Source organism: Moschus berezovskii, chromosome 19, assembly GCF_049115385.1.
Source record: "Moschus berezovskii isolate FMDL1 chromosome 19, NW_MosBer_1.0, whole genome shotgun sequence".
NCBI classification, from domain to species: domain Eukaryota; kingdom Metazoa; phylum Chordata; class Mammalia; order Artiodactyla; family Moschidae; genus Moschus; species Moschus berezovskii.
The window spans coordinates 33,268,963-33,294,646 of record NC_142478.1 but is presented as its reverse complement, the minus strand read 5'-3'; the positions used below and the strand labels follow the sequence as shown (position 1 = coordinate 33,294,646).

Genomic DNA, 25,684 nt, shown 5'->3' with positions numbered 1-25,684 from the left:
CAACAGAAACTATAGCCACAAAAAGGAGAACATGAAGTATTTGCTAGATGCATAAAAATGTAGGTCACAAATGAGTAATAAGTCACACTGTGTGAAAAGCATTGAGAGGCATGACTAATGTTTCCAAAGCTTCTGTCATCTCAGTAAGACACAGTTTGTGAAACGGTCCTGCAGAGAATGCCCTTGGCCTTTAAAAAAAATAAAAAACAAGGATTATTTTTCACAAATACCATATATGCTACAATCTTTAACTATCAATAGTTTCCAGTTTATATATATGCATTACAGATTAAACCTCAGATTAAATATATTCTGCTTTAAAATTTTGAATGCTTCAGGGAAGGACAAATACATGAAAGAGTTCAGGCAAATTCCATAGGAACAGAAGCTAAATCCTAAGTAAGAGATTTTTCTAATAACTCTGTAGGGTAGTTAAACTGTGCCAGGTTCCAGGGGAACACTTGCTTTCATGATTTAATCCATGAATAAAGATTAACAGTCTTTTTATACAAAAGAGTTTAAAGGCAAGAGACAGGGAAGAATGTTGATATTTTCCAAGATCCAACTGTTGAGAAATATATAGAAAATAGAAAAATAAACAATTCATAATAGATTGGCTATATCAAGATTGATTTATTTTCCTCTTAAGATTAAAAATAGGTTAATTTTTCTGACAAAACTGTAAAGCAGCTTTGTAACTTCATAAATTAGTTTGCATTGAATACAGAGTGAAGCCCATTTTGCAATAATTAAGATGTAAGTGAAAAAAGCCTGTATGTTAATATACACTGATTTTATTTTTGTAATTGCAAAGCTTAAAAGCAAGATGTTCCATTTTGGGATATTCCTTAAATAACACAAAGGAGAGAGAGAGAGATTTATTTACTTCTTCAAGTAATTATTGGAGGAGGAAATGGCAACCCACTCCATTATTCTTGCCTGGAGAATCCTATGGACAGAGGAGCCTGGTAGCTACAGACAATGGTGTCGCAAAGAGTCAGACACAACTGAAGCAACTTAGCACGCACATGTAATTAAGCACTTTTATATGGCCAGTACTAAAAAGTAAGTAATATAAATTAAATGTTTGTGTTACAGTGTTTTTTGTTTTTTCCCGTTATAGTTGGAATTAGACACGGCATTGAGTGACTTGGAGGCCGCAGATTTTGCAGAACTGGTAAGAGAAGCAGTGGATTTTAGGAAAAGTTCATTGTTTATTTCTTATTTTGTAAATCAGTAGTCATTATTCTAAGTATTTTCCAAGGAGGCATGTAATAATCATTATATGCAGTATCATTTATAACTGGGCTTTGAAAGAAAGACCACACATGTTATACTGATTGGTAGTATGGTTTTTAATCATTTAAAATATATATATATATATTTCCTAGCTCTGTCTAGTGAAATACATTTCCTAGCTCTGTCCACTAGAGCATCACTAGCACCCAGGCCATTGTGTATAAGTAATATTTTTCACTTAAGCAACCAAGACTCCTATGAGAAATGGCTGAATCCAGATTTAGGGCTGAAAATGTACAAGATAAGCTTGGCAACATCTTATTATATCAGACATCCAGGAAGCTTTCAAAAACTACTAGGTTTAATTTAAGGTTCAAGTAATTAGGAGACAACTTGAAAAGACTCCCACTTTAACATCTATAAGGATAACAACTGCACTGGATTGAAACACATCAGCTATATCTAAGTTTATAATGGTACTGAAGAAAAAAGAAAGTTACTGGTCAACTGCGGAGAATACTAAGGAACCCATGTGATACTGTGAAACAGTAATTAGGGAGAAAGAATCTAACATTGATCTCCTTTCCTGTCTAAACCGTATCTCAAGGTTACCAAATAGAGATGAGGGGAGTTTCTCTTTACAGTCAGTTCAGTGGCTCAGTCATGTCCAACTCTTTGCAACCCCATGGACTGCAGCACGCCAGGCTTTCCTGTCCATCACCAACACCTAGAGCTTGCTCAAACTCATGTCCATTGAGTCAGTGATGCCATCCAACCATCTCATCCTCTGTTGTCCCCTTCTCCTCCTGCCTTCAATCTTTCCTAGCATCAGGGTCTTTTCCAATGAGTCAGTTCTTCGAATCAGGTGGCCAAAGTATTGGCACTTCAGCTTCAGCATCAGTCCTTCCAATGAATAGTCAGGATTGATTCCCTTTAGGATTGGACTGGTTTGATCTCCTTGCAGTTCACGGGACTCTCAAGAGTCTTCTCCAACACCACAGTTCCAAAGCATCAATTCTTCGACACTCAGCTTTATGGTCCAACTCTCACATCCATACATGGCTACTGGACAAAACCATAGCTTTGACTAGACGGACCTTCATTGGCAGAGTAATGTCTCTACTTTTTATTGTGCTGTCTAGGTTTCTCATAGCTTTTCTCACAAGGAGCAGATAAATGTCTTAATTTCACGGCTGCAGTCACCATCTACAGTGATTTTGGAGCCCAAGAAAATAAACACTGTCACTGTTTCCCCATCTATTTGCCATGAAGTGATGGAACCAGATGCCATGATCTTAGTTTTCTGAATGTTGAGTTTTAAGCCAACTTTTCACTCTCCTCTTGCACTTTCTTTCATCAGGAGGCTCTTTGGTTCTTCTTTGCTTTCTGCCATAAGTGTGGTGTCATCTGCATATCTGAGGTTATTCATATTTTTCTCGGCAATGTTGATTCCAGCTTATGCTTCATCCAGCCCTGCATTCTGCATGATGTACTCTGTACATCATGTATAAGTTAAACAAGCAGGGTGACAGTATACAGTCTTGACGTACTCCTGTTCCTGATTTGGAACTAGTCTGTAGTTCCATGTCCAGTTCTAACTGTTGCTTCTTGACCTGCATACAGATTTCTCAGGAGGCAGGTAAGGTGGTCAGGTATTCCCATCTCTTTAAGAATTTTCCACAGTTTGTTGTGATCCACACAGTCAAAGGCTTTGGCATAGTCAATACAGCAGAAGTAGATGTTTTTCTGGAACTCTCTTGCTTTTTCTGTGATCCAAAGGATCTTGGTAATTTGATCTCTGATTCCTCTGCCTTTTCTAAATCCAGCTTAAACATCTGGAAGTTCTCTTTACGGAATTGGTCTGTCTAACAGATCAAGCAAGAATGACAGAATTGGAATGTCATTTTTCAGTGAGTTAAAGGATCTAAGCAGTGATCGGCTGTAGCTGTTAGCATCACAAAAAAGAAAGTCAGCCAGATAGTATATGGTTCCTGTTGGAAGCACACAAACCACCTATAAAATATACTCGATCATGCCTCAAGGTCTAACTACCAATTTGTAGAAAATACAGGGGAAGAGGGGCATGTTAGATGACCCCATTGCTGCTGCTGCTGCTAAGTCACTTCAGTCGTGTCCGACTCTGTGTGACCCCATAGTCGGAAGCCCACTAGGCTCCCCCGTCCCTGGGATTCTCCAGGCAAGAACACTGGAGTGGGTTGCCATTTCCTTCTCCAATGTGTGAAAGTGAAAAGTGAAAGTGAAGTCGCTCAGTCGTGTCCGACCCTTAGCGACCCCATGGACTGCAGCCTACCAGGCTCCTCCATCCATGGGATTTTCTAGGCAAGAGTACTGGAGTGGCTTGCCATAGGAGGAGGGGAATTGCTGTCAGCAAAATTTAGACTAGGAAACACAACAGGATGGTTTCTTCAACAAGTAGATTAGAAGGTGGGTGTGGGGTAGTAGGGGCATGGAGGGTGGCGCGCAGTCAGGAGAAATTGAGAGAGAACCTATCAGTTACAAGTGACTCAAGAAACATCAACCAACGTCAGTATATGGATCTTACTTGGATTCTGATTCAAACAAACAAAAAAATTTTAAAATGTGTATGAGTCAATCAAGAACACGTAAACACAGATAACTGGATATTAGGTGGGAATAATTCTTTAGATGTGGTAATGATATTCTGGGTATATATATATTTTAAAGTCCTTCTGTTTTAGAGATACATTCCAAAGTAGTTACAGATGAAATGGTACAACATCTGGAATTGATTTGGAAATAATTCATCAGGGAGAGGGAAGGAGAGAGATGAAACAAGATTAGCCACGTACTGGTCTTTGTTGAAGCTGGGTGGTGATGGGTACCTAGGAGCTAATATATTATTCTATTTTTGTATATGCTAAAATTTTCAGTAATGAAAGTTTTTTAAAAGTAAATGGAACGTTAAGAAGTAGAAGCAGTGAGGCTGGGTCATTCTTTAGCAGATTGCTGATGAAAGTGGGGAGAGGTGGTTCACTTGAAAGGTGGCTTAGTCTTAGCTAAGATCCAGAGCAAATGGAAGGGTATTTTGTTTGTAAAAAGAGTGGAAATTTAAGCAAGGAGAACTGTTCATAGGGCGTTTTTTCACCAATGGGGAAAAAATTAAATAGATATTAATCATTAGGAGCAGTTTAGATCCACAGTATTAAAATATGTAGGTTTTCAGAACTGGGATTTGTAGGTTTAATTAAAACTCTAACACTTGTGTTCATAGAACATCATATTAATGAACAGTGGAACTAACTGGTTAGAAAAAGATCTGTTCATCAAGACACAATACGCAAAAGAAAAAAGTTGATAAATTGATAATGTAAAATGATACAGTTGTTTGGAAAACAGTTTGGAAGTTTCTTACTAACCTAAACATCTATTCTATGGACATCACCACATGGTCAGTACCAAAATCAGACTGATTATATTCTTTGCAGCCAAAGATGGAGAAGCTCTATAGAGTCAGCAAAAACAAGACTGGGAGCTGACTGTAGCTCAGATCATGAACTCCTTATCTCCAAATTTAGACTTAAATTGAAGAAAGTAGGGAAAACCACTAGACCATTCAGGTATGACATAAATCAAATCCCTTATAATTATACAGTGGAAGTGACAAATAGATTCCAGGGATTAGATCTGATAGAGTGCCTGAAGAACTATGGACGAAGGCTCATGACATTGTACAGGAGGCAGTGATCAAGACCATCCCCAAGAAAAAGAAATGCAAAAAGGCAAAATGGTTGTTTGAGAAGCTCTTACAAATAGCTGTGAAAAGAAGAGAAGCAAAAGGCAAAGGAGAAAAGGAAAGATATACCCATTTGAATGCAGAGTTCCAAAGAACAACAGGGAGAGATAAGAAAGCCTTCCTAAGTGATCAGTGCAAGAAATAGAGGAAAGCAACAGATATCTTCAAGAAAATGAGAGATACCAAGGAAACATTTCATGCAAAGATGGGCACACAATGAAGGCCAGAAATGGTATGGACCTGACAGAAGCAGAAGATATTAAGAAGAGGTGGCAAGAATACACAGAAGAACTATACAAAAAAGATCTTCATGACCCAGATAATCACGATGGCATGATCACTCACTTAGAGCCAGACATCCTGGAATATGAAGTCAAGTGGGCCTTAGGAAGCATCACTATGAACTAAGCTAGTCGAGGTGATAGAATTCCAGTTAAGCTATTTCAAATCCTAAAAGATGATGCTGTGAAAGTGCTGCACTCAATATGCCAGTAAATTTGGAAAACTCAGCAGTGGCCACAGGACTGAAAAAAGTCAATTTTCATTCTAATCCCTAAGAAAGGCAATGCCAAAGAATGCTCAAATACCGCACAATTGCACTCATCTCACACGCTAGCAAAGTAATGCTCAAAATTCTCCAAGCCAGGTTTCAACAGTACGTGAACTGTGAACTTCAAGATGTTCAATCTGGTTTTTGAAAAGGCGGAGGAACCAGAGATCAAATTGCCAACATCCGTTGGATCATCAAAAAAGTGAGAGAGTTCCAGAAAAACATCTATTTCTGCTTTATTGACTATACCAAAGCCTCTGACTGTGTGGATCATAACAAACTGTGGGAAATTCTTAAAGAGATAGGAATACCAGACCACCTTACCTACCTCCTGAGAAATCTGTATGCAGGTCAAGAAGAACAGTTAGAACTGGACATGGAACAACAGACTAGTTCCAAATCAGGAAAGGAGTACCTAAAGACTGTATACTGTCACCCTGCTTATTTAACTTATATGCAGAGTACATCATGAGGAACGCTGGGCTGGAAGAAGCACAAGCTGGAATCAAGACTGCCAGGAGAAATATCAATAACCTCAGATATGCAGATGACATCACACTTATGGCAGAAAGCGAAGAACTAAAGAGCCTCTTGATGAAAGTGCGAGAGGAGAGTGAAAAAAGTTGGCTTAAAACTCAACATTCAGAAAACTAAGATCATCCCCATCCGTTCCGTTCCGTCACTCAGTCGTGTCCGACTCTTTGTGACCCCGTGGACTGTAGCCTACCAGGCTTCTCCGTCCATGGGATTCTCCAGGCAAGAATACTGGAGTGGGTTACCATTTCCTTCTCCAGGGGATCTTCCCGACCCAGGGATCGAACCTGGGTCTCCCGCATTGGAGGCAGACGCTTTAACCTCTGAGCCACCAGGGAAGCCCATCACTTCATGGCAAATAGATGGGGAAACAATGGAAACAGTGACAGACTTTATTTTGGGGGGCTCCAAAAATCACTGCAGATGCTGACTGCAGCCATGAAATTAAAAGATGCTTGTTTCTTTAAAGAAAAGTTATCACCAACCTAGACAGCTTATTAAAAAGCAGACACATTACTTTGCCAATGAAGGTCCGTCCAGTGAAAGCTGTGGTTTTTTCCAGTAGTCATGTACGGATGTGAGAGTTGGACTATAAAGAAAGCTGAGCGCCAAAGAATTGATGCTTTGGAACTGTGGTGTTGGAGAAGACTCTTGAGAATCCCTTGGACTGCAAGGAGATGTAACCAGTCCATCCTAAAGGAAATCAATCCTGACTATTCATTGGAAGGACTGATGCTGAAGCTGAAACTCCAATGCTTTGGCCACCCGATGCAAAGAACTGACTCATTGGAAAAGACTCTGATGCTGGGAAAGACTGAAGGCAGGAGAAGGGGACAACAGAGGATGAGATGGTTGGATAGCATCACTGACTCAATGGACATGAGTTTGAGTACACTCTGGGAGTTGGTGATGGACCGGGAGGCCTGGCATGCTGCAGTCTATGGCGTTGCAAAGAGTTGGACACGACTGAACAACTGAACTCAACTCAACTCGTTGCTATCTAGCTACCCAAGAGAAATGAAATCTATGTCAATACAAAGACATGTAAACAAATGCTCATAGCAGCTTCATTTCTAATAGTCAGAGACCATTCAAATAATCAATGTCCATCAACAAATTATCCGTTCCGTTCCGTCGCTCAGTCGTGTCCGACCCTATGCGACCCCGTGGACTGGAGCCTACCAGGCTTCTCCGTCCATGGGATTCTCCAGGCAAGAATACTGGAGTGGATTACTGTTTCCTTCTCCAGGGGATCTTCCCAACCCAGAAATCGAACCCAGGTCTCCCGCATTGGAGGCAGATGCTTTAACCTCTGAGCCACCAGGGAAGCCCTCAACAAATTATGGTATATATATATTCAATGGAATATTACTCAGCAAAAAAGATTGGCAACAGTGTTGACGGAACTATTCTATGTCTTGATGTTGGTGGCACTTACACATCTGTACACATTTGTCAGAACTGGCAGAATATTTCGCAGTTTTAATTAAAAAACAGAGGGATCTATTCTAAACTTTTTGTGACATTAGATTTAAGATTTAATGTTATATTGTAACTCTGTGTTCTTTAGTGTTTAAGATTATTATTAAGATATAATTTATATTAAGTAAATGTTTCTGTGCCCTTTTATAGTCAGTCCCTTTCCCTTCCCCCAGTCCCTGTAACCACTGATCTGTTTACTATGCACATGGTTTTACCTTTTCTGGAATGTCACATAAGTTGAATCATATGGTAAATAATATTTTGCATCTGACTTTTTTTAATTAGGAAGTTTAAATATTTAGTTTTACAAATATTACATGAGTACATTCTTATGGGGAAATGCAAACAGTAAACATAAACCTAGCATTTTGTTTGACCAATCCAATCATACATCAAAACCAGCCCTATTCTCAGAATTAACCATTGTTATCAGTTGATGTATATTCTTGGTAACCTTGTATTTATGATCTTACATGGAAGTAATTTTGTCTGAAATGTTCAGTGTAGATGATACTGTCATACTGTTCAGTTCAGTTCAGTTCAGTCGCTCAGTCGTGTCCGACTCTTTGAGACCCCATGAATCACAGCATGCCAGGCCTCCCTGTCCATCACCAACTCCCAGAGTTCACTCAAACTCATGTCCACAGAGTCGGTGATGCCATCCAGCCATCTCATTCTCTGTCGTCCCCTTCTCCTCCCGCCCCCAACCTTTCCCAGCATCAGAGTCTTTTCCAGTGAGTCAGTTCGTCGCATGAGGTGGCCAAAGTATTGCAGTTTCAGCTTTAGCATCAGTCCTTCCAATGAACACCCAGGATCGATCTCCCTTAGAATGGACTCGTTGGATCTCCTTGCAGTAGTAGGAATATAAACTGATGCAACCTCTCAGGAAAACCATCTGGCAATTTACATTAAAAAATATATATCTGCTGGTATAGGAATTCAACCTCCAGGAACTTATCAACTAAGGAAAATATCAGTGATGTACACAAAAAGATTTTCTTTCTTAAGAATTCTCCACAGCATTATTTATACCCTGAAAAATTACTGGAAACAAAATACTACATTATAGGATCTGTTCAATAATATTGCCATTGAAATCATGTTTAGAAAACTGTCTACTGACATGAAAAACTATTCAAGATCATTTTCTGTGGAAAAAGCAGGGTCCAAGACAATAACAACAGAACCGAACAAAACCCAAAAAATACCAAATGTTGGCAAGGATGTAGAAAAACTGGGAGCCCTGTGCACTGTTGGTGGGAATGCAAAGCAGTGCAAATGTCATAAAAAACAGCATGGTGGTCTCCACAAAAAAATAAAATGAGAACTACCACATGGCCCAGCAGCTGATGTACTGAAAAGAATTAAGAGACACTTGCAAACCCACGTTAACAGTAGCATCATTCACAATAGCCAAAAAGAGAAAGCAACCCACATTCACCAACAGATGAACAAACAGACATTATGGAAAATACATACTGTGGGACATGACTTAGCCCCCAAAAGGAAGTAAATTTTGACATATGCCTCAACAGGGATGAACCCAGCAGACACCACAACACTGGCCCATCACAAAGGCAAACCAAGCCCATCACAAGATAAAATAGTGCATGATTTCACCCACTGTTGTTTTCTCACTCAGCCGTGTCCAACTCTTTGTGACTCCATGGATTGCACCCTGTCACACTCCTCTGTCCATGAGATTTCCCAGGCAAGAATGTAGGAGATGCCTAAGTAGTCAGATTCATAAAAACAGAAAGGAGAAGAGTGGATGCCAGGGGCTGGGGGAAGGAAGGGGGATGGAGAGTTGTTTGATAGATATTAAGTTTCAGTTTTGTAAGAGGAAAAAGTTTTGATTTGGTTGCGAACAGTGTGAATTGTGCATAATGCTATTGAGCTGTACTGCTGCTGCTGCTGCTAAGTCACTTCAGTCGTGTCCGACTCTGTGCGACCCCACAGACGGAAGCCCACCAGGTTCCCCCGTCCCTGGGATTCTCCAGGCAAGAACACTGGAGTGGGTTGCCATTTCCTTCTCCCATGTGTGAAAGTGAAAAATGAAAGTGAAGTCGCTCAGTCGTGTCCGACCCCTAGCGACCCCACAGACTGCAGCCTACCAGGCTCCTCCATCCATGGGATTTTCTAGGCAAGAGTACTGGAGTGGCTTGCCATTGCCTTCTCCGATTGAGCTGTACATTTAACAGTTATTAAGATAGTAAATTTTATGTTATGTATATTTTACCATGTAAAATTTTTTAATTAAAATTCTTTCTAAAAGTTTACCTACAGTGAAGCCAAAGAGCTTCCATACCCTCAAAAAGCTTCCAATAAATTTATTAACACCTCATTCTTAAATGTGAAGAAAGTAAAGCATCACAGGAAATATCTTTGACATAAAAGCAGTCAAAACAAATGAGCATGGATGGGTCTGACTTCTTTCACATAGCATAACTTATTTGAGATTCATTCATTTCACTGTATCAGTAGTTCAGTTCTTTTCACTGCATACAGTAGTCCACTGTATGAAGTTATCACAGTGTGTATCCATTCCCCAGCTGAGGGATATTATTTCCAGTTTTCCTTAGGTTTTGTTGTGTTATTTTTTAATTATAAAAGTAATGCATGCATATTGGGTTTAAAAAAAATGCAAGCATGATTACTAAAAACACACGCCCTCCTCCCTCTCCACCAGTTCCATCCCCAGTTGTAACTGCTCTAACAGTTTGGAATGTATTCTTCCAGACTCTTTTCTGTACACATACATGAAAGTGAAAGTGTTAGCTGCTTAGCTGTGTCCGACTCTTTGCAGCCCCATGCCAGGCTCTTCTGTCCATGGAATTCTCCAGGCAAGAATACTGAAGTGGGTTGCCATTCCCTTCTCCAGGGAATTGAACCTGGGTCTCCTGCATTGCAGGAAGATGTTTTTATCATCTGAGCCACTGGGGAAGCCCATACATACCCCTGTACAAGCCAGGGGTACCCTTGTACCCCTGTACAAGCCAATACATATGTATATACCAGGTGGCGCTAGTGGTAAAGAACCTACCTTCTAATGCAGGAGACCTAAGAGATGTGGGTTCAATCCATGGGTTGGGAAGATGTCCTGGAGGAAGGCATGGCATACACACATTACATATATATATGGGCTTCTCCGGTGGTTCAGATGCTAAAGAATCCACCTGCAATGCAGGAGACCGGGGTTCAGTCCCTGGGTTGGAAAGATCCCTGGGAGAAGGGAATGGCTACCCACTCCAGTATTATTGCCTGGAGAACTGCGTGGACAGAGGAACCTGGCGGGCTACAGTCTATGGATTGCCCAGAGTAGATGCACTGAGCGACTTAGCACACATGCATGCATATATATACACACATACATACATATATTGGGGGTGCTATTTTTTATTAGAAATTCTAAACTTTTTATACAAAAATCTTGATTGTCTTGTTCAAGTATTTCTGTAAATTTATAAAAGAGGAATTACTCAAAGGGTATGTGTATTTAATTTTTTTTACATACTATTAAACCCCAAATAGGTTGTACCAGTTTGTACTTTCAAAAATAGTATCTGGTAATATCAAATATTTTAGATGATCCCTTTCAGTTCCTCTTAGGGTAACAAACATTATGTTCTACTCTTAGGTGTCTCTATTCAACAGTATTTTATAAGAATCAAAAATAATGTTGTTTTCAGTCAAATACATAGGCACCTTATGCCTCAATATAAGGACCTATGTTCGGCAAACTATATTCATTATCTTATAATAACCTATAAAGGAAAATAACCTGAAAAAGAATGTGTGTGTGTATGTGTATGTAACTGAACCACCTTACAGTACATCTGAAACACTGTAAATCAACTGTGCTTCCATAATAAATAAATAAATACCAAAAAGGAGAAACATCAGTTACTAAGGAATGTAATTTCCATTTTAACTATTGTAGCTTAATCATGGAGAAGGCAATGGCAAGCCACTCCAGTACTCTTGCCTAGAAAATCCCATGGATGGAGGAGCCTGGTAGGCTGCGGTCCGTGGGGTCGCTAGGGGTCAGACACGACAGCGACTTCACTTTCACTTTTCACTTTCACACATTGGAGAAGGAAATGGCAACCCACTCCAGTGTTCTTGCCTGGAGAATCCCAGGGATGGGGGAGCCTAGTGGGCTTCCGTCTATGGGGTCACACAGAGTCGGACACGACTGAAGTGACGCAGCAGCAGCAGCAGCAGCAGCTTAATCATAAAAAATATATATACATATATAAATCCACTGTGGTTTTTCCCCCAGTCTGAGGATTACTATGACATGAGACGGCTATATACAATTTTGGGGTCTTCTCTATTTTACAAGGTAAGTTAAGCTTGACTTTTAAATGTTGTACTGTTATATGAACAAACCTAAATTTTCTCAAACTCTTACAAACATGAAAAATGCATTTATCTCTTTTTTTCTGAATGTAGGTACAATAAAATTTGGATCTTAAAGTAAGACTTATACCTAATATTTACAAATACATTAAATATTTCAGTTTCATTACATTTTAAAGCATTTACAAATTTGTAAGAAAGAAACAGGACTCAAAGAATCAAGTGTATATGAGAAAAGAGCAATATTTTGTTGATTTCCTTTTGCAGTTGTGTATAATTTTCCCTTAATTTCAAAAAATAACTGTATCTTATTGATAAATTTTCTAAAATTAGGTAGTTAACTTCCATGTAAAGCAAGTTAAGCTTCAGTTTAATTCTAAGCTTCAATTTATCAAATGAATTTAAGTATTTTAATTTTGTATATTTTTAAGCACAGAATTAAACATATCTAAAGAGAATCAGACAATACAGAACTGTTTAAGTGTGAAAAGTCTCGCCCCACCTCAACTCATACTTCTCTGCTTTTCATCTTCAGAATTCAGTTCTTTGTAATTCTGCCAAATTCTCAGACTAATGTTACTTAGAGGTGATCTTGTTTATGCTGAAGTCTATCTATTACAAACCTAAGTTATGATACATACTTGATGAATAGTTGAAAGAAAACATAAGTCTATCTATTACAAACCTAAGTTATGATACATACTTGATGAATAGTTGAAAGAAAACATTTTTATTATTTCTTTATTCCAGTTCAACCTGGAATATTTTAAAGCAACTGAAGAAATACCTGTAAAACTCTTAATAATATATTATAGGATTATTGCTTTATGTCACTAGTTGACTTTTATTTTCTGTGGTTCAATTCAAGGGGTATTTGATATGCAGTCATTTGCCTAAGGATGATCTTATTGATATTGCTGTATACTGTCGCCACTATTGCCTACTGCCTTTAGCAGCAAAACAGAGAATTGGTCAGTTGGTAATATGGAGGGAAGTATTTCCTCGACATCACCTCCAACCTTCTGCAGACTCAAACACTGAAGTCTTTCAGGAACCTGAAGGGAGATATTTTTTGCTAATTGTTGGCTTGGTAAGTTTACCTTTGTTTCTTTCTTGGGTTTGTTTGTTTTTGCCATTTACTGACTGTCTAAATAAATATACAAAAATTATAATTTAAAATTATAAGCATGTCAAATACTAGTATTCAAAAAAGTTACTCTCCTTTCTTTTATTTTGTATCCATTTAATACTCATAAAGAAATATTAATGAACCCCAAGATAAGATTTTCAGTTCAATTCAGTTGCTCAGTCGTGTCCGACTCTCCCCGACCCCATGAATCACAGCACGTCAGGCTTCCCTGTCCATCACCAATTCCTGGAGTTCCCTCAAACTCATGTCCACAGAGTCGGTGATGCCATCCAGCCATCTCATTCTCGGTCGTCCCCTTCTCCTCCCGCCCCCAACCTTTCCCAGCATCAGAGTCTTTTCCAGTGAGTCAACTCGTCGCATGAGATGGCCAAAGTATTGCAGTTTAGATAAATAAGATTTTAGCAGGTTCTTAAGATTTTTTGTTCCCATTTCTACAAAACCAGAGGTTTTATTTTCTAGTTTTGGGAAATAGAGACATGAAAAGAATATAGAATCAGAAACAGAATAAATATGTGATTGCAAATGAAAGGACTACTACTGATGAAGGCTCTTTGAAGGCTACCTTAGGGGAGTCCATGTGTCAAAAGTAGCAGCTGATAGTGCATCAGGATAAGGCAGTGTGAGATTTATTATCAAGGGTCATCAAGTAGCCTTGAGGATAACTAAGAAGAGGAGGGAGGAGTTTTTAATAACCATCACATAATTATGCCACATGCCCATATCCGTTTGCTGTTCAGTCGCTAGTTCAGTTCAGTTCAGTTCAGTTCAGTCGCTCAGTCGTGTCTGACTCTCCGCGACCCCATGAATCACAGCACGCCAGGCCTCCCTGTCCATCACCAACTCCCGGAGTACACTCAAACTCATGTCCACAGAGTCGGTGATGCCATCCAGCCATCTCATTCTCCGTCGTCCCCTTCTCCTCCCGCCCCCAACCTTTCCCAGCATCAGAGTCTTTTCCAGTGAGTCAACTCGTCTCATGAGGTGGCCAAAGTATTGGAGTTTCAGCTTTAGCATCAGTCCCTCCAATGAACATCCAGGATTGATCTCCTTTAGAATGGACTGGTTGGATCTCCTTGCAGTATAAGGGACTCTCAAGAGTCTTCTCCAACACCACAGTTCAAAAGCATCGATTCTTCGGCGATCAGCTTTCTTCACAGTCCAACTCTCACATCCATACATGACCACGGGAAAAACCATTGCCTTGACTAGACGGACCTTGGTCGGCAAAGTAATGTCTCTGCTTTTTAATATACTATCAAGGTTGGTCATAACTTTCCTTCCAAGGAACAAGCGTCTTTTAATTTCATGGCTGCAATCAGCATCTGCAGTGCTTTTGGAGCCCAAAAAAACAAAGTCTGACACTGTTTCCACTGTTTTTCCATCTATTTCCCATGAAGTGATGGGACCAGATGCCATGATCTTTGTTTTCTGAATGTTGAGCTTCAAGCCAACCTTTTCACTCTCCTCTTTCACTTTCATCAAGAGGCTTTTGAGTTCCTCTTCACTTTCTGCCATAAGGGTAGTGTCATCTGCATATCTGAGTCGCTAAGTCATGTCCAACTCTTTGCCATCTCGTAGCTGCAGCATGCCAGGCTTCCATGTCCTTCACTATCTCCCGGAGTTTGCTCAAACTCACGTCCATTGAGTTAGTAATGCTATCTAACCATCTCATCATCTGTCGTGCCCTTCTCCTCCTGTCCTCAAACTTTCCTAGCATCAAGGTCTTTTCGAATGAGTCAGCTCTTTGCATCAGGTGGCTGAAGTATTGGAGCTTCAGCGTCAGTCCTTCCAGTGAATGCTCAGGGTTAACTTCCTTTAGGATTAGACTGGTTTACTGTCTCCTTGCTGTTGAAGGGGCTCTCAAGAGTATTCTCCAGCACCACAATTTGAAAGCATCAGTTCTTCAGCACTGTTTAGTATTCATAAATTTATGCATGCCTGTTACATACAAATATTTTCATATAGCTAAACCTGTATTACTTTTTTTTCTTATAGAGACATTATATGTTATGTGTACTATTAGAAGCTGGAGGCTGTGCATCCAGAGCCATTGGGAATCCTGGACCAGATTGTATATATGTGGATCAGGTCAAGACAACTCTTCACCAGCTGGAAGGGGTAGATTCCCACATAAATAAACGGCTAGCTTCTTCTCCAATCCCCTGCTTGTCTTGTGCTGACTGGTTCCTCGCTGGGTCACATGAAAAATTAGATAATTTAACCACCTCACCTATCCTCAGTAGGCTGCACGGTGCTTCCAAGGTCGCAATCTCTCCAACATGCAGGAGAACTCTTTTCAGTGACTATTCCTTAAAGACACGTAAGCCCAGTCCATCCCGAAGTGGAGGACCTGATAATGGTCTTGAAGGTGAAGGTGTTGACCTGAGCCCCCACACTACGGAATCTCAGGGTTCTGATGGTTCAGAAGAAACTGGGGCCTTGCTTAAGGTATGTGTTCATTCCTATGTGTACATTCTAGGAGCTAAACTGTCTCTCCAGTCCTTATTTGTAATCGCAGGGGAATTTTTAATGACCAGTCCTTCTTCATTTATACTAGTGGTGGTTTTTGTCACTGTTGGCAAACCAGTGATTTAGGGCCAAGAGAGAAATACCAAGTAATGAAACATTAGAGAACTGTCATGTCCTCTCACATGATGTGTTACTGCGATTACTGCTAGTATAGGATAAGCCAAGAGGTACAAACATTGAAAATGTTTAAAGGAAATGTTGGCAGGAAGGGGGACCCCTTCCAGGGTCCAAGAGGGGGCTCTTGTCTAATATTTTGAAATGAATTATCTGAAGAGACACATGCTGATAAAATAAGAGACCTTACTGGAAAGGGGCTCCCTGACAGAGAGCAGCAGGCAGCAGGGTAAGGGAACCCAGGGAGCACTTCTCTGCTGCATGTTCTGCAGTCTCACGTTTTATGATGATGGGGTTGTTTTATGGGTTGTCTCTGGTCAGTCATTCTGACTCAGGGTCCTTCCTGGTGGCGTGCGCATCACTCAGCCAAGATGGATTCCAGTAAGGATTCTGGGATGTTGGTAGGACATATGGACTGGTGTCTCCTTTCTCCTTTTGACCTTTCCCAAATTCTTCCAGTTGGTGGTACCTTGTCACTTCCGCATTCCTTACTAGGACCCCTCTTGTCAGATAACTCATGCAAGTAGTTAACTATTGTTGCCTGGCCAGTGTGAGTGGTTTTGATCAGCCGTTCCCCTAACAGAAACATTGAAAAATAATAAGTAGTTCTCCTTGAAAGACTTCTAGTTTTACATTATATCTTCTGTTTGATTTCCATTCTTAGATATAAACGGATCTACTTAATAATACTTTTCAGGTCACTAAAAAGAAGTCTACTCTTCCAAATCTGTTTCATTTGGGGAACCTGAAAAAGGACCCTTCAGAAAAAGAACTGGATATATATAACACAGTGAAGTAAGAAACTTCCTTGTTTCATTCTTTTTCACTTAACTGTCTGTCTCTGAGGAAATTTTACAGTGAAAAAGTGCAGTTCCATAACATAGATTTTATTCAGCAAATATGATACCTCATATGAAAGAAGACAGCTATGCTATTTCCCTAATATTTTTCATTATGCATATAAGAAACATAAGAAATAAAAAGCATACAAAGTAGTGCTTCAAAATGTAGAAGTTTCCATTTATGTCTCTTCCACAGATAGCCTCCCTTTTGTGTGTCTAATTTTTATATTAGTTTACTGTTTTTAGACTCTCATGGATGCTGTGGTTTTGTAGATACTCCTTAGCTCTGAGTACTTATTCCCAGTGCTTGAGAGTGTTGGTTGCTAATGGCTCATAGTGGAGTCCCCCCTGGCCATGTCCAACCTGGAAGTTTATTAACTCCGCCAAGCTTACCACCTCTCCCTAGGAGTAGCCACATCTAATGACTAATCGATAAGTGAGTACAGGCTTGGCCCCTACTTAAATTCAACACAACCCTGAAAAGCCATCCAAGTTTCAAAGGTCCTGGCAGTGTCTGCTGAGTCCTCTGTCTCAACTGGAGCACAGTTCAGCTTTTCCCTCTGCTCAATCCTGCTTCCTTCATGCTCACCCCCACAGCTGTTGTCCCCAAAAAATAATAGATTCAGGATAGGATAGGAATCTATCCTCTGCTGTAGAAGTGACCTTTCTGAACAACAAATCTGATTTAATCTGCATGTTTTAAAAATAAATACTTGTCCTCCCATTGGATAATTGCTTGTTTGATGATTTTTAAACTTTCAGTTTATACACTGAGTGAGTTAATATACACTGAGTTAAGTTATGGTTTTCAAGAACCAGAGCTGCTCATTGTGTTGTGGGGTTGTTCTCAGAGAAAACTAAAGAAGTTAATATAAATTTTAATTTTAAACTTCTCTAAATACGAACATTCCTAATAACTCTTTTTAAAAGAATCATTCCTGTTCTGTACCTTTTTTTGAATTTGAAAACATCAGAATTAAATGGTATGTTTTCAATTATTTTCTTTTTGAATAATTACAGTTTTTGTATTTTGATTATTTTTTACTTAATTGAAAAAATACCAGCCACGAGTTGTTAATGAACCCACCACCCTATGGAAAAGTATGAGAAAAATTTATAAATGATCTCCTTCCCTGCCTATCTTTGGCCTCTCTAAAGAAAACCAAGACCATTAGTTAGTGATAAAAAGTTATTCTGATCTTGCTGCCTAATTAACAGTTTAACAGGAGGCGCTGATGGGGGATTTCGGTCCATATGTTTACAGACTGACAATCAGGAAAAAGCAAGGTATAGTAGAGCAGGCCTCAGAATCAGCTAAGCTCTGACACTGAGCTATGTGACCTCAAACAAGTTAATCCAAGTCCTCTGAACATTGATTTTGGTTAAAATGAGGATGAAGTGAAGTGAACTCACTCAGTCATGTCCGACTCTTTGCAACCCTGTGGACTGTAGCCTACCAGGCTCCTCCATCCATGGGATTTTCCAAGCAAGAGTACTGGAGTGGGTTGTCATTTCCTTCTCCAGGGGATCTTCCCGACCCAGGGATCGAACCCAGGTCTCCCACATTGTAGGCAGATGCTGTACTGTCTGAGCCAGTAGGCTCCCAAAATGTAGTAGTTAATATCTTACAGGGTAATGATGAGAATTAAGCCTAAGATATTTTAAAGCACCTACCCTGGCACACAGAGGGCATTCAGTATATGATAACTATTACCATTATTTCACTGTCACTGCTACTGTTGTTCTTTACTCTTCTTACCACTGATAGAAATAAGCAGTATTTATAGGTTCTGCTGGCGTCTCAAACCTCAGTAGGGGAAGAAAGGATGGAAAAGAATGGAGAAGTGAAAATAGTAAGAGAACACAGAAAAGAGACTGTAATGATGAGAAGTAGTGGAATACTTCTAGTAATTGCCATGGATTCTAGAATGTTAACTCAGCTTTGTAGTTGGTAATACTGATTTTATTTTTCTTCAGGATGGTCCATTTGACTGTCCTGGTAAGAGACTTTATTGCTACTAAGCTACTAACTGAAAATCTTAGTTTGTTGGAAGGTGTTTTTGTATGTAGTGCACCCTAGACTGATACCTTGTTTATGGTTTGTAGATATCTGGGCCAGACTCAGGCTGAGCTATTCATTACCAACCATGGAAAAAGAGGGCTTTAGCCAGTTTGGGTTGTTTAGCAAGGGGATGATTAAGTTACTTGCAAATGAATTGGTGTTTATCCTTGAATAATATGTAGTATTTGCCTCCATTAAGGGAACTGATAAATAACCCTAGCCTGTATTTCAGATAAGGAGGAAGAGGGAATTTCAATGTTTGGCCTAGTTTTTCTTCCCTAGTTATACTCCTAATGTCCTATTGTAGTTAGAAGCTTATTAGACGTCTACAAAATTCAAAACGAAGCAACATTTTTAAGCTTAATCTCTAATTCCTTTTTTTTTCCAAGATTGACATCTGGTCCTGAGAACACACTTTTCCATTACGTTGCCTTAGAAACAGTGCAAGGGATCTTTATTACTCCTACCCATGAAGAGGTGGCACAGCTGAGTGGCTCTATCCACCCTCAACTGATAAAGAATTTTCATCAGTGTTGTCTTTCCATTCGTGCAGTTTTCCAGCAGACGTTGGCTGAAGAGGTAGGGCACTGCTATAAATATAGCTCTCTGCCAATTTTACTTCCATATCTCTAAATATTCTTTCTAAAACTCTTTAGCAATAACTATTTTCATGTTTTTAATAGTCATTCCATCTAACTTGAATGCCAAAAGATTATATTCACTGTACTTAAAACTTTCTTTCATAATTCTGAGTTTGATGTCCCAGATTACTGTTTCAGGAAATGGTTGGCCTGTGTTTTTCTATAGCACAATAGAATATAGTAGTTTGTAATGTAAACTTGCCTCCCATATTTGATATCTGTGACTCAGCTATTATTTGGACATTTATCTCTACCGTTTTGTAACTGATAATTTTTTAAGTATTCAAAGGCAGGATAAGGTATCTGGAATATAAAGGAATAAAGAACAGAATTTACACAATAGTGTCATAAATGGTTTAGCCACTTGGTTGGTTGGTTGCTTGCTTTTCAATCCAGAATGAAGTTTTATTCAATATTGTACCTCCAGAAAAGTAGTAATGCTGTATACAATTAAAAATCTCAATAACATAGTTTTAATATCAGGGAAAGATAAGTATTAAATTTCTTGAGAAAGATAAATATATAGAAGTTTATTAGTGACTGGTCAAACATCATACTGCCAAATAAACAAAATAAAGAAGACTGAAAAATCAATGTAATGTATATAGCAATACATGTACCAAGGTTGCTAAATTTGTGAAGAACTTAGGTGTAAAGGTGGAAAAACACTGGGCCGGGAATAAGGACGCCTAGACTGGGCCTCACCTCTTCCTATTTCCTCAGTTATAAAGTGAGTGAGCTGAATTATATCATCTCTTAGGACTCATTCAGCAGTGAAACTCTTTGTCTTATAGGACTTCTTCTTTGAGCTACCAGAAATTGGTATTCAGCAAAATGTTATGTTTGACTTATATCTCTATGTGCTTTGCATTCTTATGCTCCTCCTTTCCTGTTTAACATACTAATAGATTCTGTAAGGTTCATTTCATTAACTTACTTAGTAATATAAACTAGCCTTCCCCCTATTATTTAAACACAGAGGTAGCTACCATTCATCAGATACTACTCAAGATGCTGGGGATACAGCAGTGAACAAAAAGTCTCTTGCGTCATGAAGTCTATATTCTAGCAGGGGAAGCTAATGAATTAGCAAGCAGTTTCATATATCAGGTAGGGTAAGTTTCAACAGCAATTATAACAAAACAGAATAAGGATGAGAGGTGGTGGTTACTATTTTGAAAGATCCCTCTGATCATGTCAAGTAATATTTGAACAGACACCAGAAGGAATTGAGGGACAAGGCCATGTGGCAAATGTGGAAGCTGAGCTGCCAGACAGAAGGAACAGCCAGTGTACAGCCATGGAGGTAGGGTGGCCGAGAGAGCACAGGAGCAGCCTGAGTCGGGAGGAGAGCAGTAGGAGTTGAGATGGCAAACGCAGCAGGACTGGGTCGTGCAAGGCCTGATAGGCTAAGGACTTCCTGAGATTCATCTGGAAGAAGATGGGAAGTTCTTGGGTAGTTCAGAGAAGAGCAAGGACATGTTCCTTAGTTTTCAAAGGATCACTCAGGCTACTCTGAACAAGCTTGCAGGGTAGATAGAGAAGGTGGGAGGCAAGGAACTGTGGAAATTCTCAAAGCAACAAATATCACTGGGTTCTGGATCTTGCAGATATAATGGAGGATGAGCCAAAAGGATTTGTGTCTTCAATAAGCATTTTGAAAGGAGAAGAATCAAGGATCACTCCACTGTTTTGGCCTGAGCCTTACAGAAAATCTTTATATTCCAAGTGGGTCATTAGTTTGCTAATGATTTAATCAGTGGGAAATTGAGAGAGTATGCATCAGAGGAAAAATACTGCTTTAAGTGTATGTGTTTTAAATACATTATAAAATCATCTACTCATTTAGTAACTCATTAGTAATCTGTTCATTAAGCATCTACTGTGTACCCAAATACAGCTGCTTTCAAGGAATACAGAGATGAACGGCATTATAGTCTCTGCCCTGGGAAAAAGGTTCTAATGTACTAGGGAAGACAAACCTATAAACTGCTAATATAGTATAGTGTAAATATTAATAAGGTAAGGTTGTGAAACAAATGTTTCCTTGGAGAGTCAAGAGAAACTTTATCCGTGAAGTCTCTTGTAGGAGATGCTATTTAAAGTATGAGGAAGGGTAGAAATTTTCCTGCAGGTAAGGAGAAGAATGTCATTGCGGGCACTTATAGTATTAGGATCAGCCAGTTCAAATCTATATATGAAAACATTTAAAGCAGCACTATTAATACCAGCCAAGACTAACAATACCTATTAATTTACAGAAAAAGAAAGCACTAAATGGTAAAGATCATTCAGGTTTAACAAATTCAGTGTCTTCTCTGAACCCTGTGAAAGAACATGGTGTATTGTTTGAATGCTCACCTGAAAACTGGAATGATCAGAGGAAACCACCACCAGTTATGGCTTACTGGGTAGTAGGGTAAGTGGAAGAAAATATTTTTAAATGTTAAAATGGGGGTAAAGGAGATAAACATTTTAAGATATAAGCATGGGTATATTACTGCTTGTAATGCAAAAGATGTGGGTTCGATCCCTGGGTCAGGAAGATCCCCTGGAGGAGGAAATGGCAAAACACTCCAGTATTCTTGCCTGGGAAATCCCATGGACAGAGGAACCTGGCAGGCTACAGTTCATAGGGTTGCAAAAAGTCAGACATGACTGAGCAACTGAACACAACACACAACATGAGTTTATTAACATAATTCTAATATTTAATGTATTTTAGAATTCTGCTTACTAAATAGCTCCTTTAAAATTCTTCCCAAGTCTTTTTTTTTTTATTTAAAAAAACTAATTCTCTTACAACATTGTACTAGTAAGACACTAAACGGTAATGAGTTCATACCCATTGCTATTTCCTTCTGTCTCTCTTTTTCTCCCCCTCTTTCCTCCTTTCTTTCCCTCTTACCTTCCTTCCTTCCCCCTGTCCCCAACCAGATACGAGACCTGGCCCTGTTGTCCCCCAGCCACCTCTGTTCCCACCTCCTGTCACTCGCTTCCTCCAGCCACTGTGCACAGCCACACTGGCACCAGTTGAACTCTGTTCCTTCCATGTGGGATGTTCTACTTAACCTTTGCCTATCTGGCTCCTAGATAGTCAGACCAGTGGTAACATATATCCTGTCAAAGAGACAAACTGTGATCTCTTTCCCACATTAAAGTTATTCTCTACTCTATCACCCCTTTAATTTTCTTGTTTATGATCTTTCTCTCTGTCACTGGAATGTCAGTTTTATGAGATCAGGATTTGTATCTCTTGTCCACCACTGGCACAGCAAGAGACACATAGTCATTTGATAAATATGTAAGGATTAGTAAACGGAGCTGTGCTTGGCAAAATGTATGTGGTGATGGTTAGGTGGACTGGCAAACACAAAGAAAAAGACAAAGTCATTGCATCTGATGATCTTACATCTAGCAGAAGAAATATGAAACATGCTTAAATATCTATGTATTTATGGATGAATATTCTATGGAGAGAGAGAGATAGATATACCTGGCTATATTTTAACGTTTTTTTTAAGGTCAGTCTCCCAAAGCAATAGAAATAAAACTAAAGAAGCAAATGGGACGTAATCAGACTTAAAAGCTTTTGTACAGAAAAGAAAAACAGAAAAAAGAAAAACAGAAAGCCAATGAAACGAGAGAAAATATTTGCAAATTATGTAACCAACAAAGACTTAATCTTCAAAATACACAAACAGCTCATACAACTCAACAACAAAAAACCCAATTGAAAAATGGGTTCAGTTCATTTCAGTTCAGTCGCTCAGTCCTGTCCGACTCTTTGCGACCCCATGAACCTCAGCACACCAGGCCTCCCTGTCCATCACCAACTGTGAGTCTACCCAAATCCATGTCCATTCAGTCGGTGATGCCATCCAACCATCTCATCCTCTGTCGTCCCCTTCTTCTCCTGCCCTCAATCTTACCCAGCATCAGGGTCTTTTCAAATGAGTCAGCTCTTAGCATCAGGTGGCCAAAATATTGGAGTTTTAGCTTCAATATCAGTCCTACCCATGAACACCCAGGGCTGATCTGCTTTAGGATGGACTGGTTGGACCTCCTTGCAGTCCAAGGGACTCTCAAGAGTCTTCTCCAACACCACAGTTCCAAAGCATCAATTATTTGGCGCTCAGCTTTTTTTGTAGTCCAAATCTCACATCCATACATGACTACTGGAAAAACCACAGCCTTGACTAGACGGACCTTTCTTGGCAAAGTAATGTCTCTGCTTTTTAATATGCTGTCTAGGTTGGTCATAACTGTCCTTCCAAGGAGTAAGCGTCTTTTAATTTCATGGCTGCAGTCACCATCTGCAGTGATTTTGGAGCCCAAAAAAATAAAGTCAGCCACTGTTTCCACATCTATTTGCCATGAAGTAATGGGACCGGATGCCATGATCTTAGTTTTCTGAATATTGAGGTTTAAATCAACTTTTTCACTCTCTTCTTTCACTTTCATCAAGAGGCTCTTTACTTCTTTGCTTTCTACCAAAACGGTGGTGCCATCTGCATATCTGAGGTTATTGATACTTCTCCCGGCAATCTTGATTCCAGCTTGTGCTTCCTCCAGCCCAGCATTTCTTATTATGTACTCTGCATATAAGTTAAATAAGCAGGGTGACAATATACAGCCTTGATGTACTCCTTTTCCTATTTGGAACCAGTCTGTTGTTCCATGTCCAGTTCTGTTGACCTGCATACAATTTTCTCAACAGGCAGGTCAGGTGGTCTGAAAAATGGGTACAAGACTTTAATAGACATTTCTCCAAAGAAGACATACCGATGGCCAGTAGGCACATGAAAAATGCTCATCACCACTAATTAGCAGAGAAATGTAAATCAAAATTATGATGAGGTACCACCTCATATCAGTCAGGATGGCCATCATTAAAAAGTCAACAAATAACAAATTCTGGAGAGGGTGTGCAGAAAAGGGAACACACCTACACTGTTGGTGGGAATTAAGTTGGCACATCCACTATGGAAAACAGTATGAGGTTTCTCAGAAAACTAAAAATAGAATTACCATATGATCCATAAATCCCACTCCTGAGTATACAGTCAGATGAAACTATAATTCAAAAACATACATGCGCCTCTGTGGAAACAACCTAAATATCCATTGACGAATGAACGAAGAAGATGTAGTATGCACAATGGAATACTACTCAACCATAAAAAAGAAAATAATGCCATTTTTAGCAATATGGATGCAACTACAGATTATCATACTAAGTGAGGGAAGTCAGAAAGGGAAAGAAAATACTATATGCTATCACTTATATGTGGAATCTAAACTATGGCACAAATGAACCTATCTACAAAACAGAAAACAGACTCAGAGATCATACTTATGGGTGAGGGGTGGAGGAAGAGATTGAACTGGGAATTTGAGGTTGGCAGATGCAAACTATTACATTAATAATGGATAAACAACAAGGTCCTACTGTATAGCACAAGGTACTATATCCAGTCTCCTGGGATAAACCATAAGGAAAAGAATATTATAAAAAAAAGGTTGTATATGTGTAAAACTGAGTCACTTCATTGTATAGCAGAGATTGACACAACATTGTGACATTGTGACACAACTGTACTTCTATAAAAAATAAATTAGGTAATACAACCAAACACTGGAAATTCTGGAAAAGGGGAGGAAATCTGAGATTACAAAGAAAGGCTAAGAGATTCCATTTGATCTGCTTTAGGAAATAAATTGGATTTGGATAGCACATTCTAGGTAAAGGATGGGATGAATAAAGACCCAAACAAGGGAAATTCATAAGGCTTGGTTGTGAGTAGACCAGTTTGCTAGGATGATAGAGGAATGGCATATACAAAAATGAAGTGAAATATAAAACTGGAAAGCTAAGTTAGGATCACTGCAGAGAGCCTTCAATTCCTAACCAGGGAATTGAATTTTGAAGGAAATATTGAACTACCGATAGTTCTTTGAGTTGGGGTAGAGAGTTGGTGGAGGAAGAAGCACAGAGTTGGGTGGGACTAATGTTACTCGACACCTACCGTAGTACTAAGCTGTATGACAAACACTTTACAAATGTTATCCAAAGCAGTAATTCCCATGTGCTGATCCACAGGATTTAGAATCAGCTGAGTCACATTAACCAGTGCTTCCCTGATGACTCAAATGGTAAAGAATGTGCCTGCAATAGGGGAGACCCAGGTTTGATCCCTGGGTTGGGAAGATCCCCTGGAGAAGGGAATGGCTACCCACTCCAGTATTCTAACCTGGAGAAGTCCATGGACAGAGAAGCCTGATAGGCTATAGTCCATGGAGTTGGAAAGTCAGACACGACTGACTGAGTCACTTATTAAAATCAGAAATGCCTGCACCCCATCCCAGACCTACTCAACAAGAATCTGTGGGATTGGGACTCT

At 39.5% G+C, this 25,684-nt stretch overlaps 1 protein-coding gene across 2 annotated transcripts in view; it reads left to right on the top strand.

The window, feature by feature from the left end:
• Window positions 1–25,684, top strand: part of INTU (inturned planar cell polarity protein) — an 82,805-nt gene that overhangs the window by 53,838 nt on the left and 3,283 nt on the right. For both annotated transcript variants that reach the window (XM_088828033.1, XM_055405221.2), the window contains exons 9-15: window positions 1,124–1,177; window positions 11,863–11,925; window positions 12,811–13,032; window positions 15,088–15,540; window positions 16,433–16,530; window positions 19,029–19,218; window positions 21,542–21,699. In XM_088828033.1, coding sequence (XP_088684159.1) covers window positions 1,124–1,177; window positions 11,863–11,925; window positions 12,811–13,032; window positions 15,088–15,540; window positions 16,433–16,530; window positions 19,029–19,218; window positions 21,542–21,699 — 1,238 coding nt within the window. The remainder of the gene's footprint in view (window positions 1–1,123; window positions 1,178–11,862; window positions 11,926–12,810; window positions 13,033–15,087; window positions 15,541–16,432; window positions 16,531–19,028; window positions 19,219–21,541; window positions 21,700–25,684) is intronic.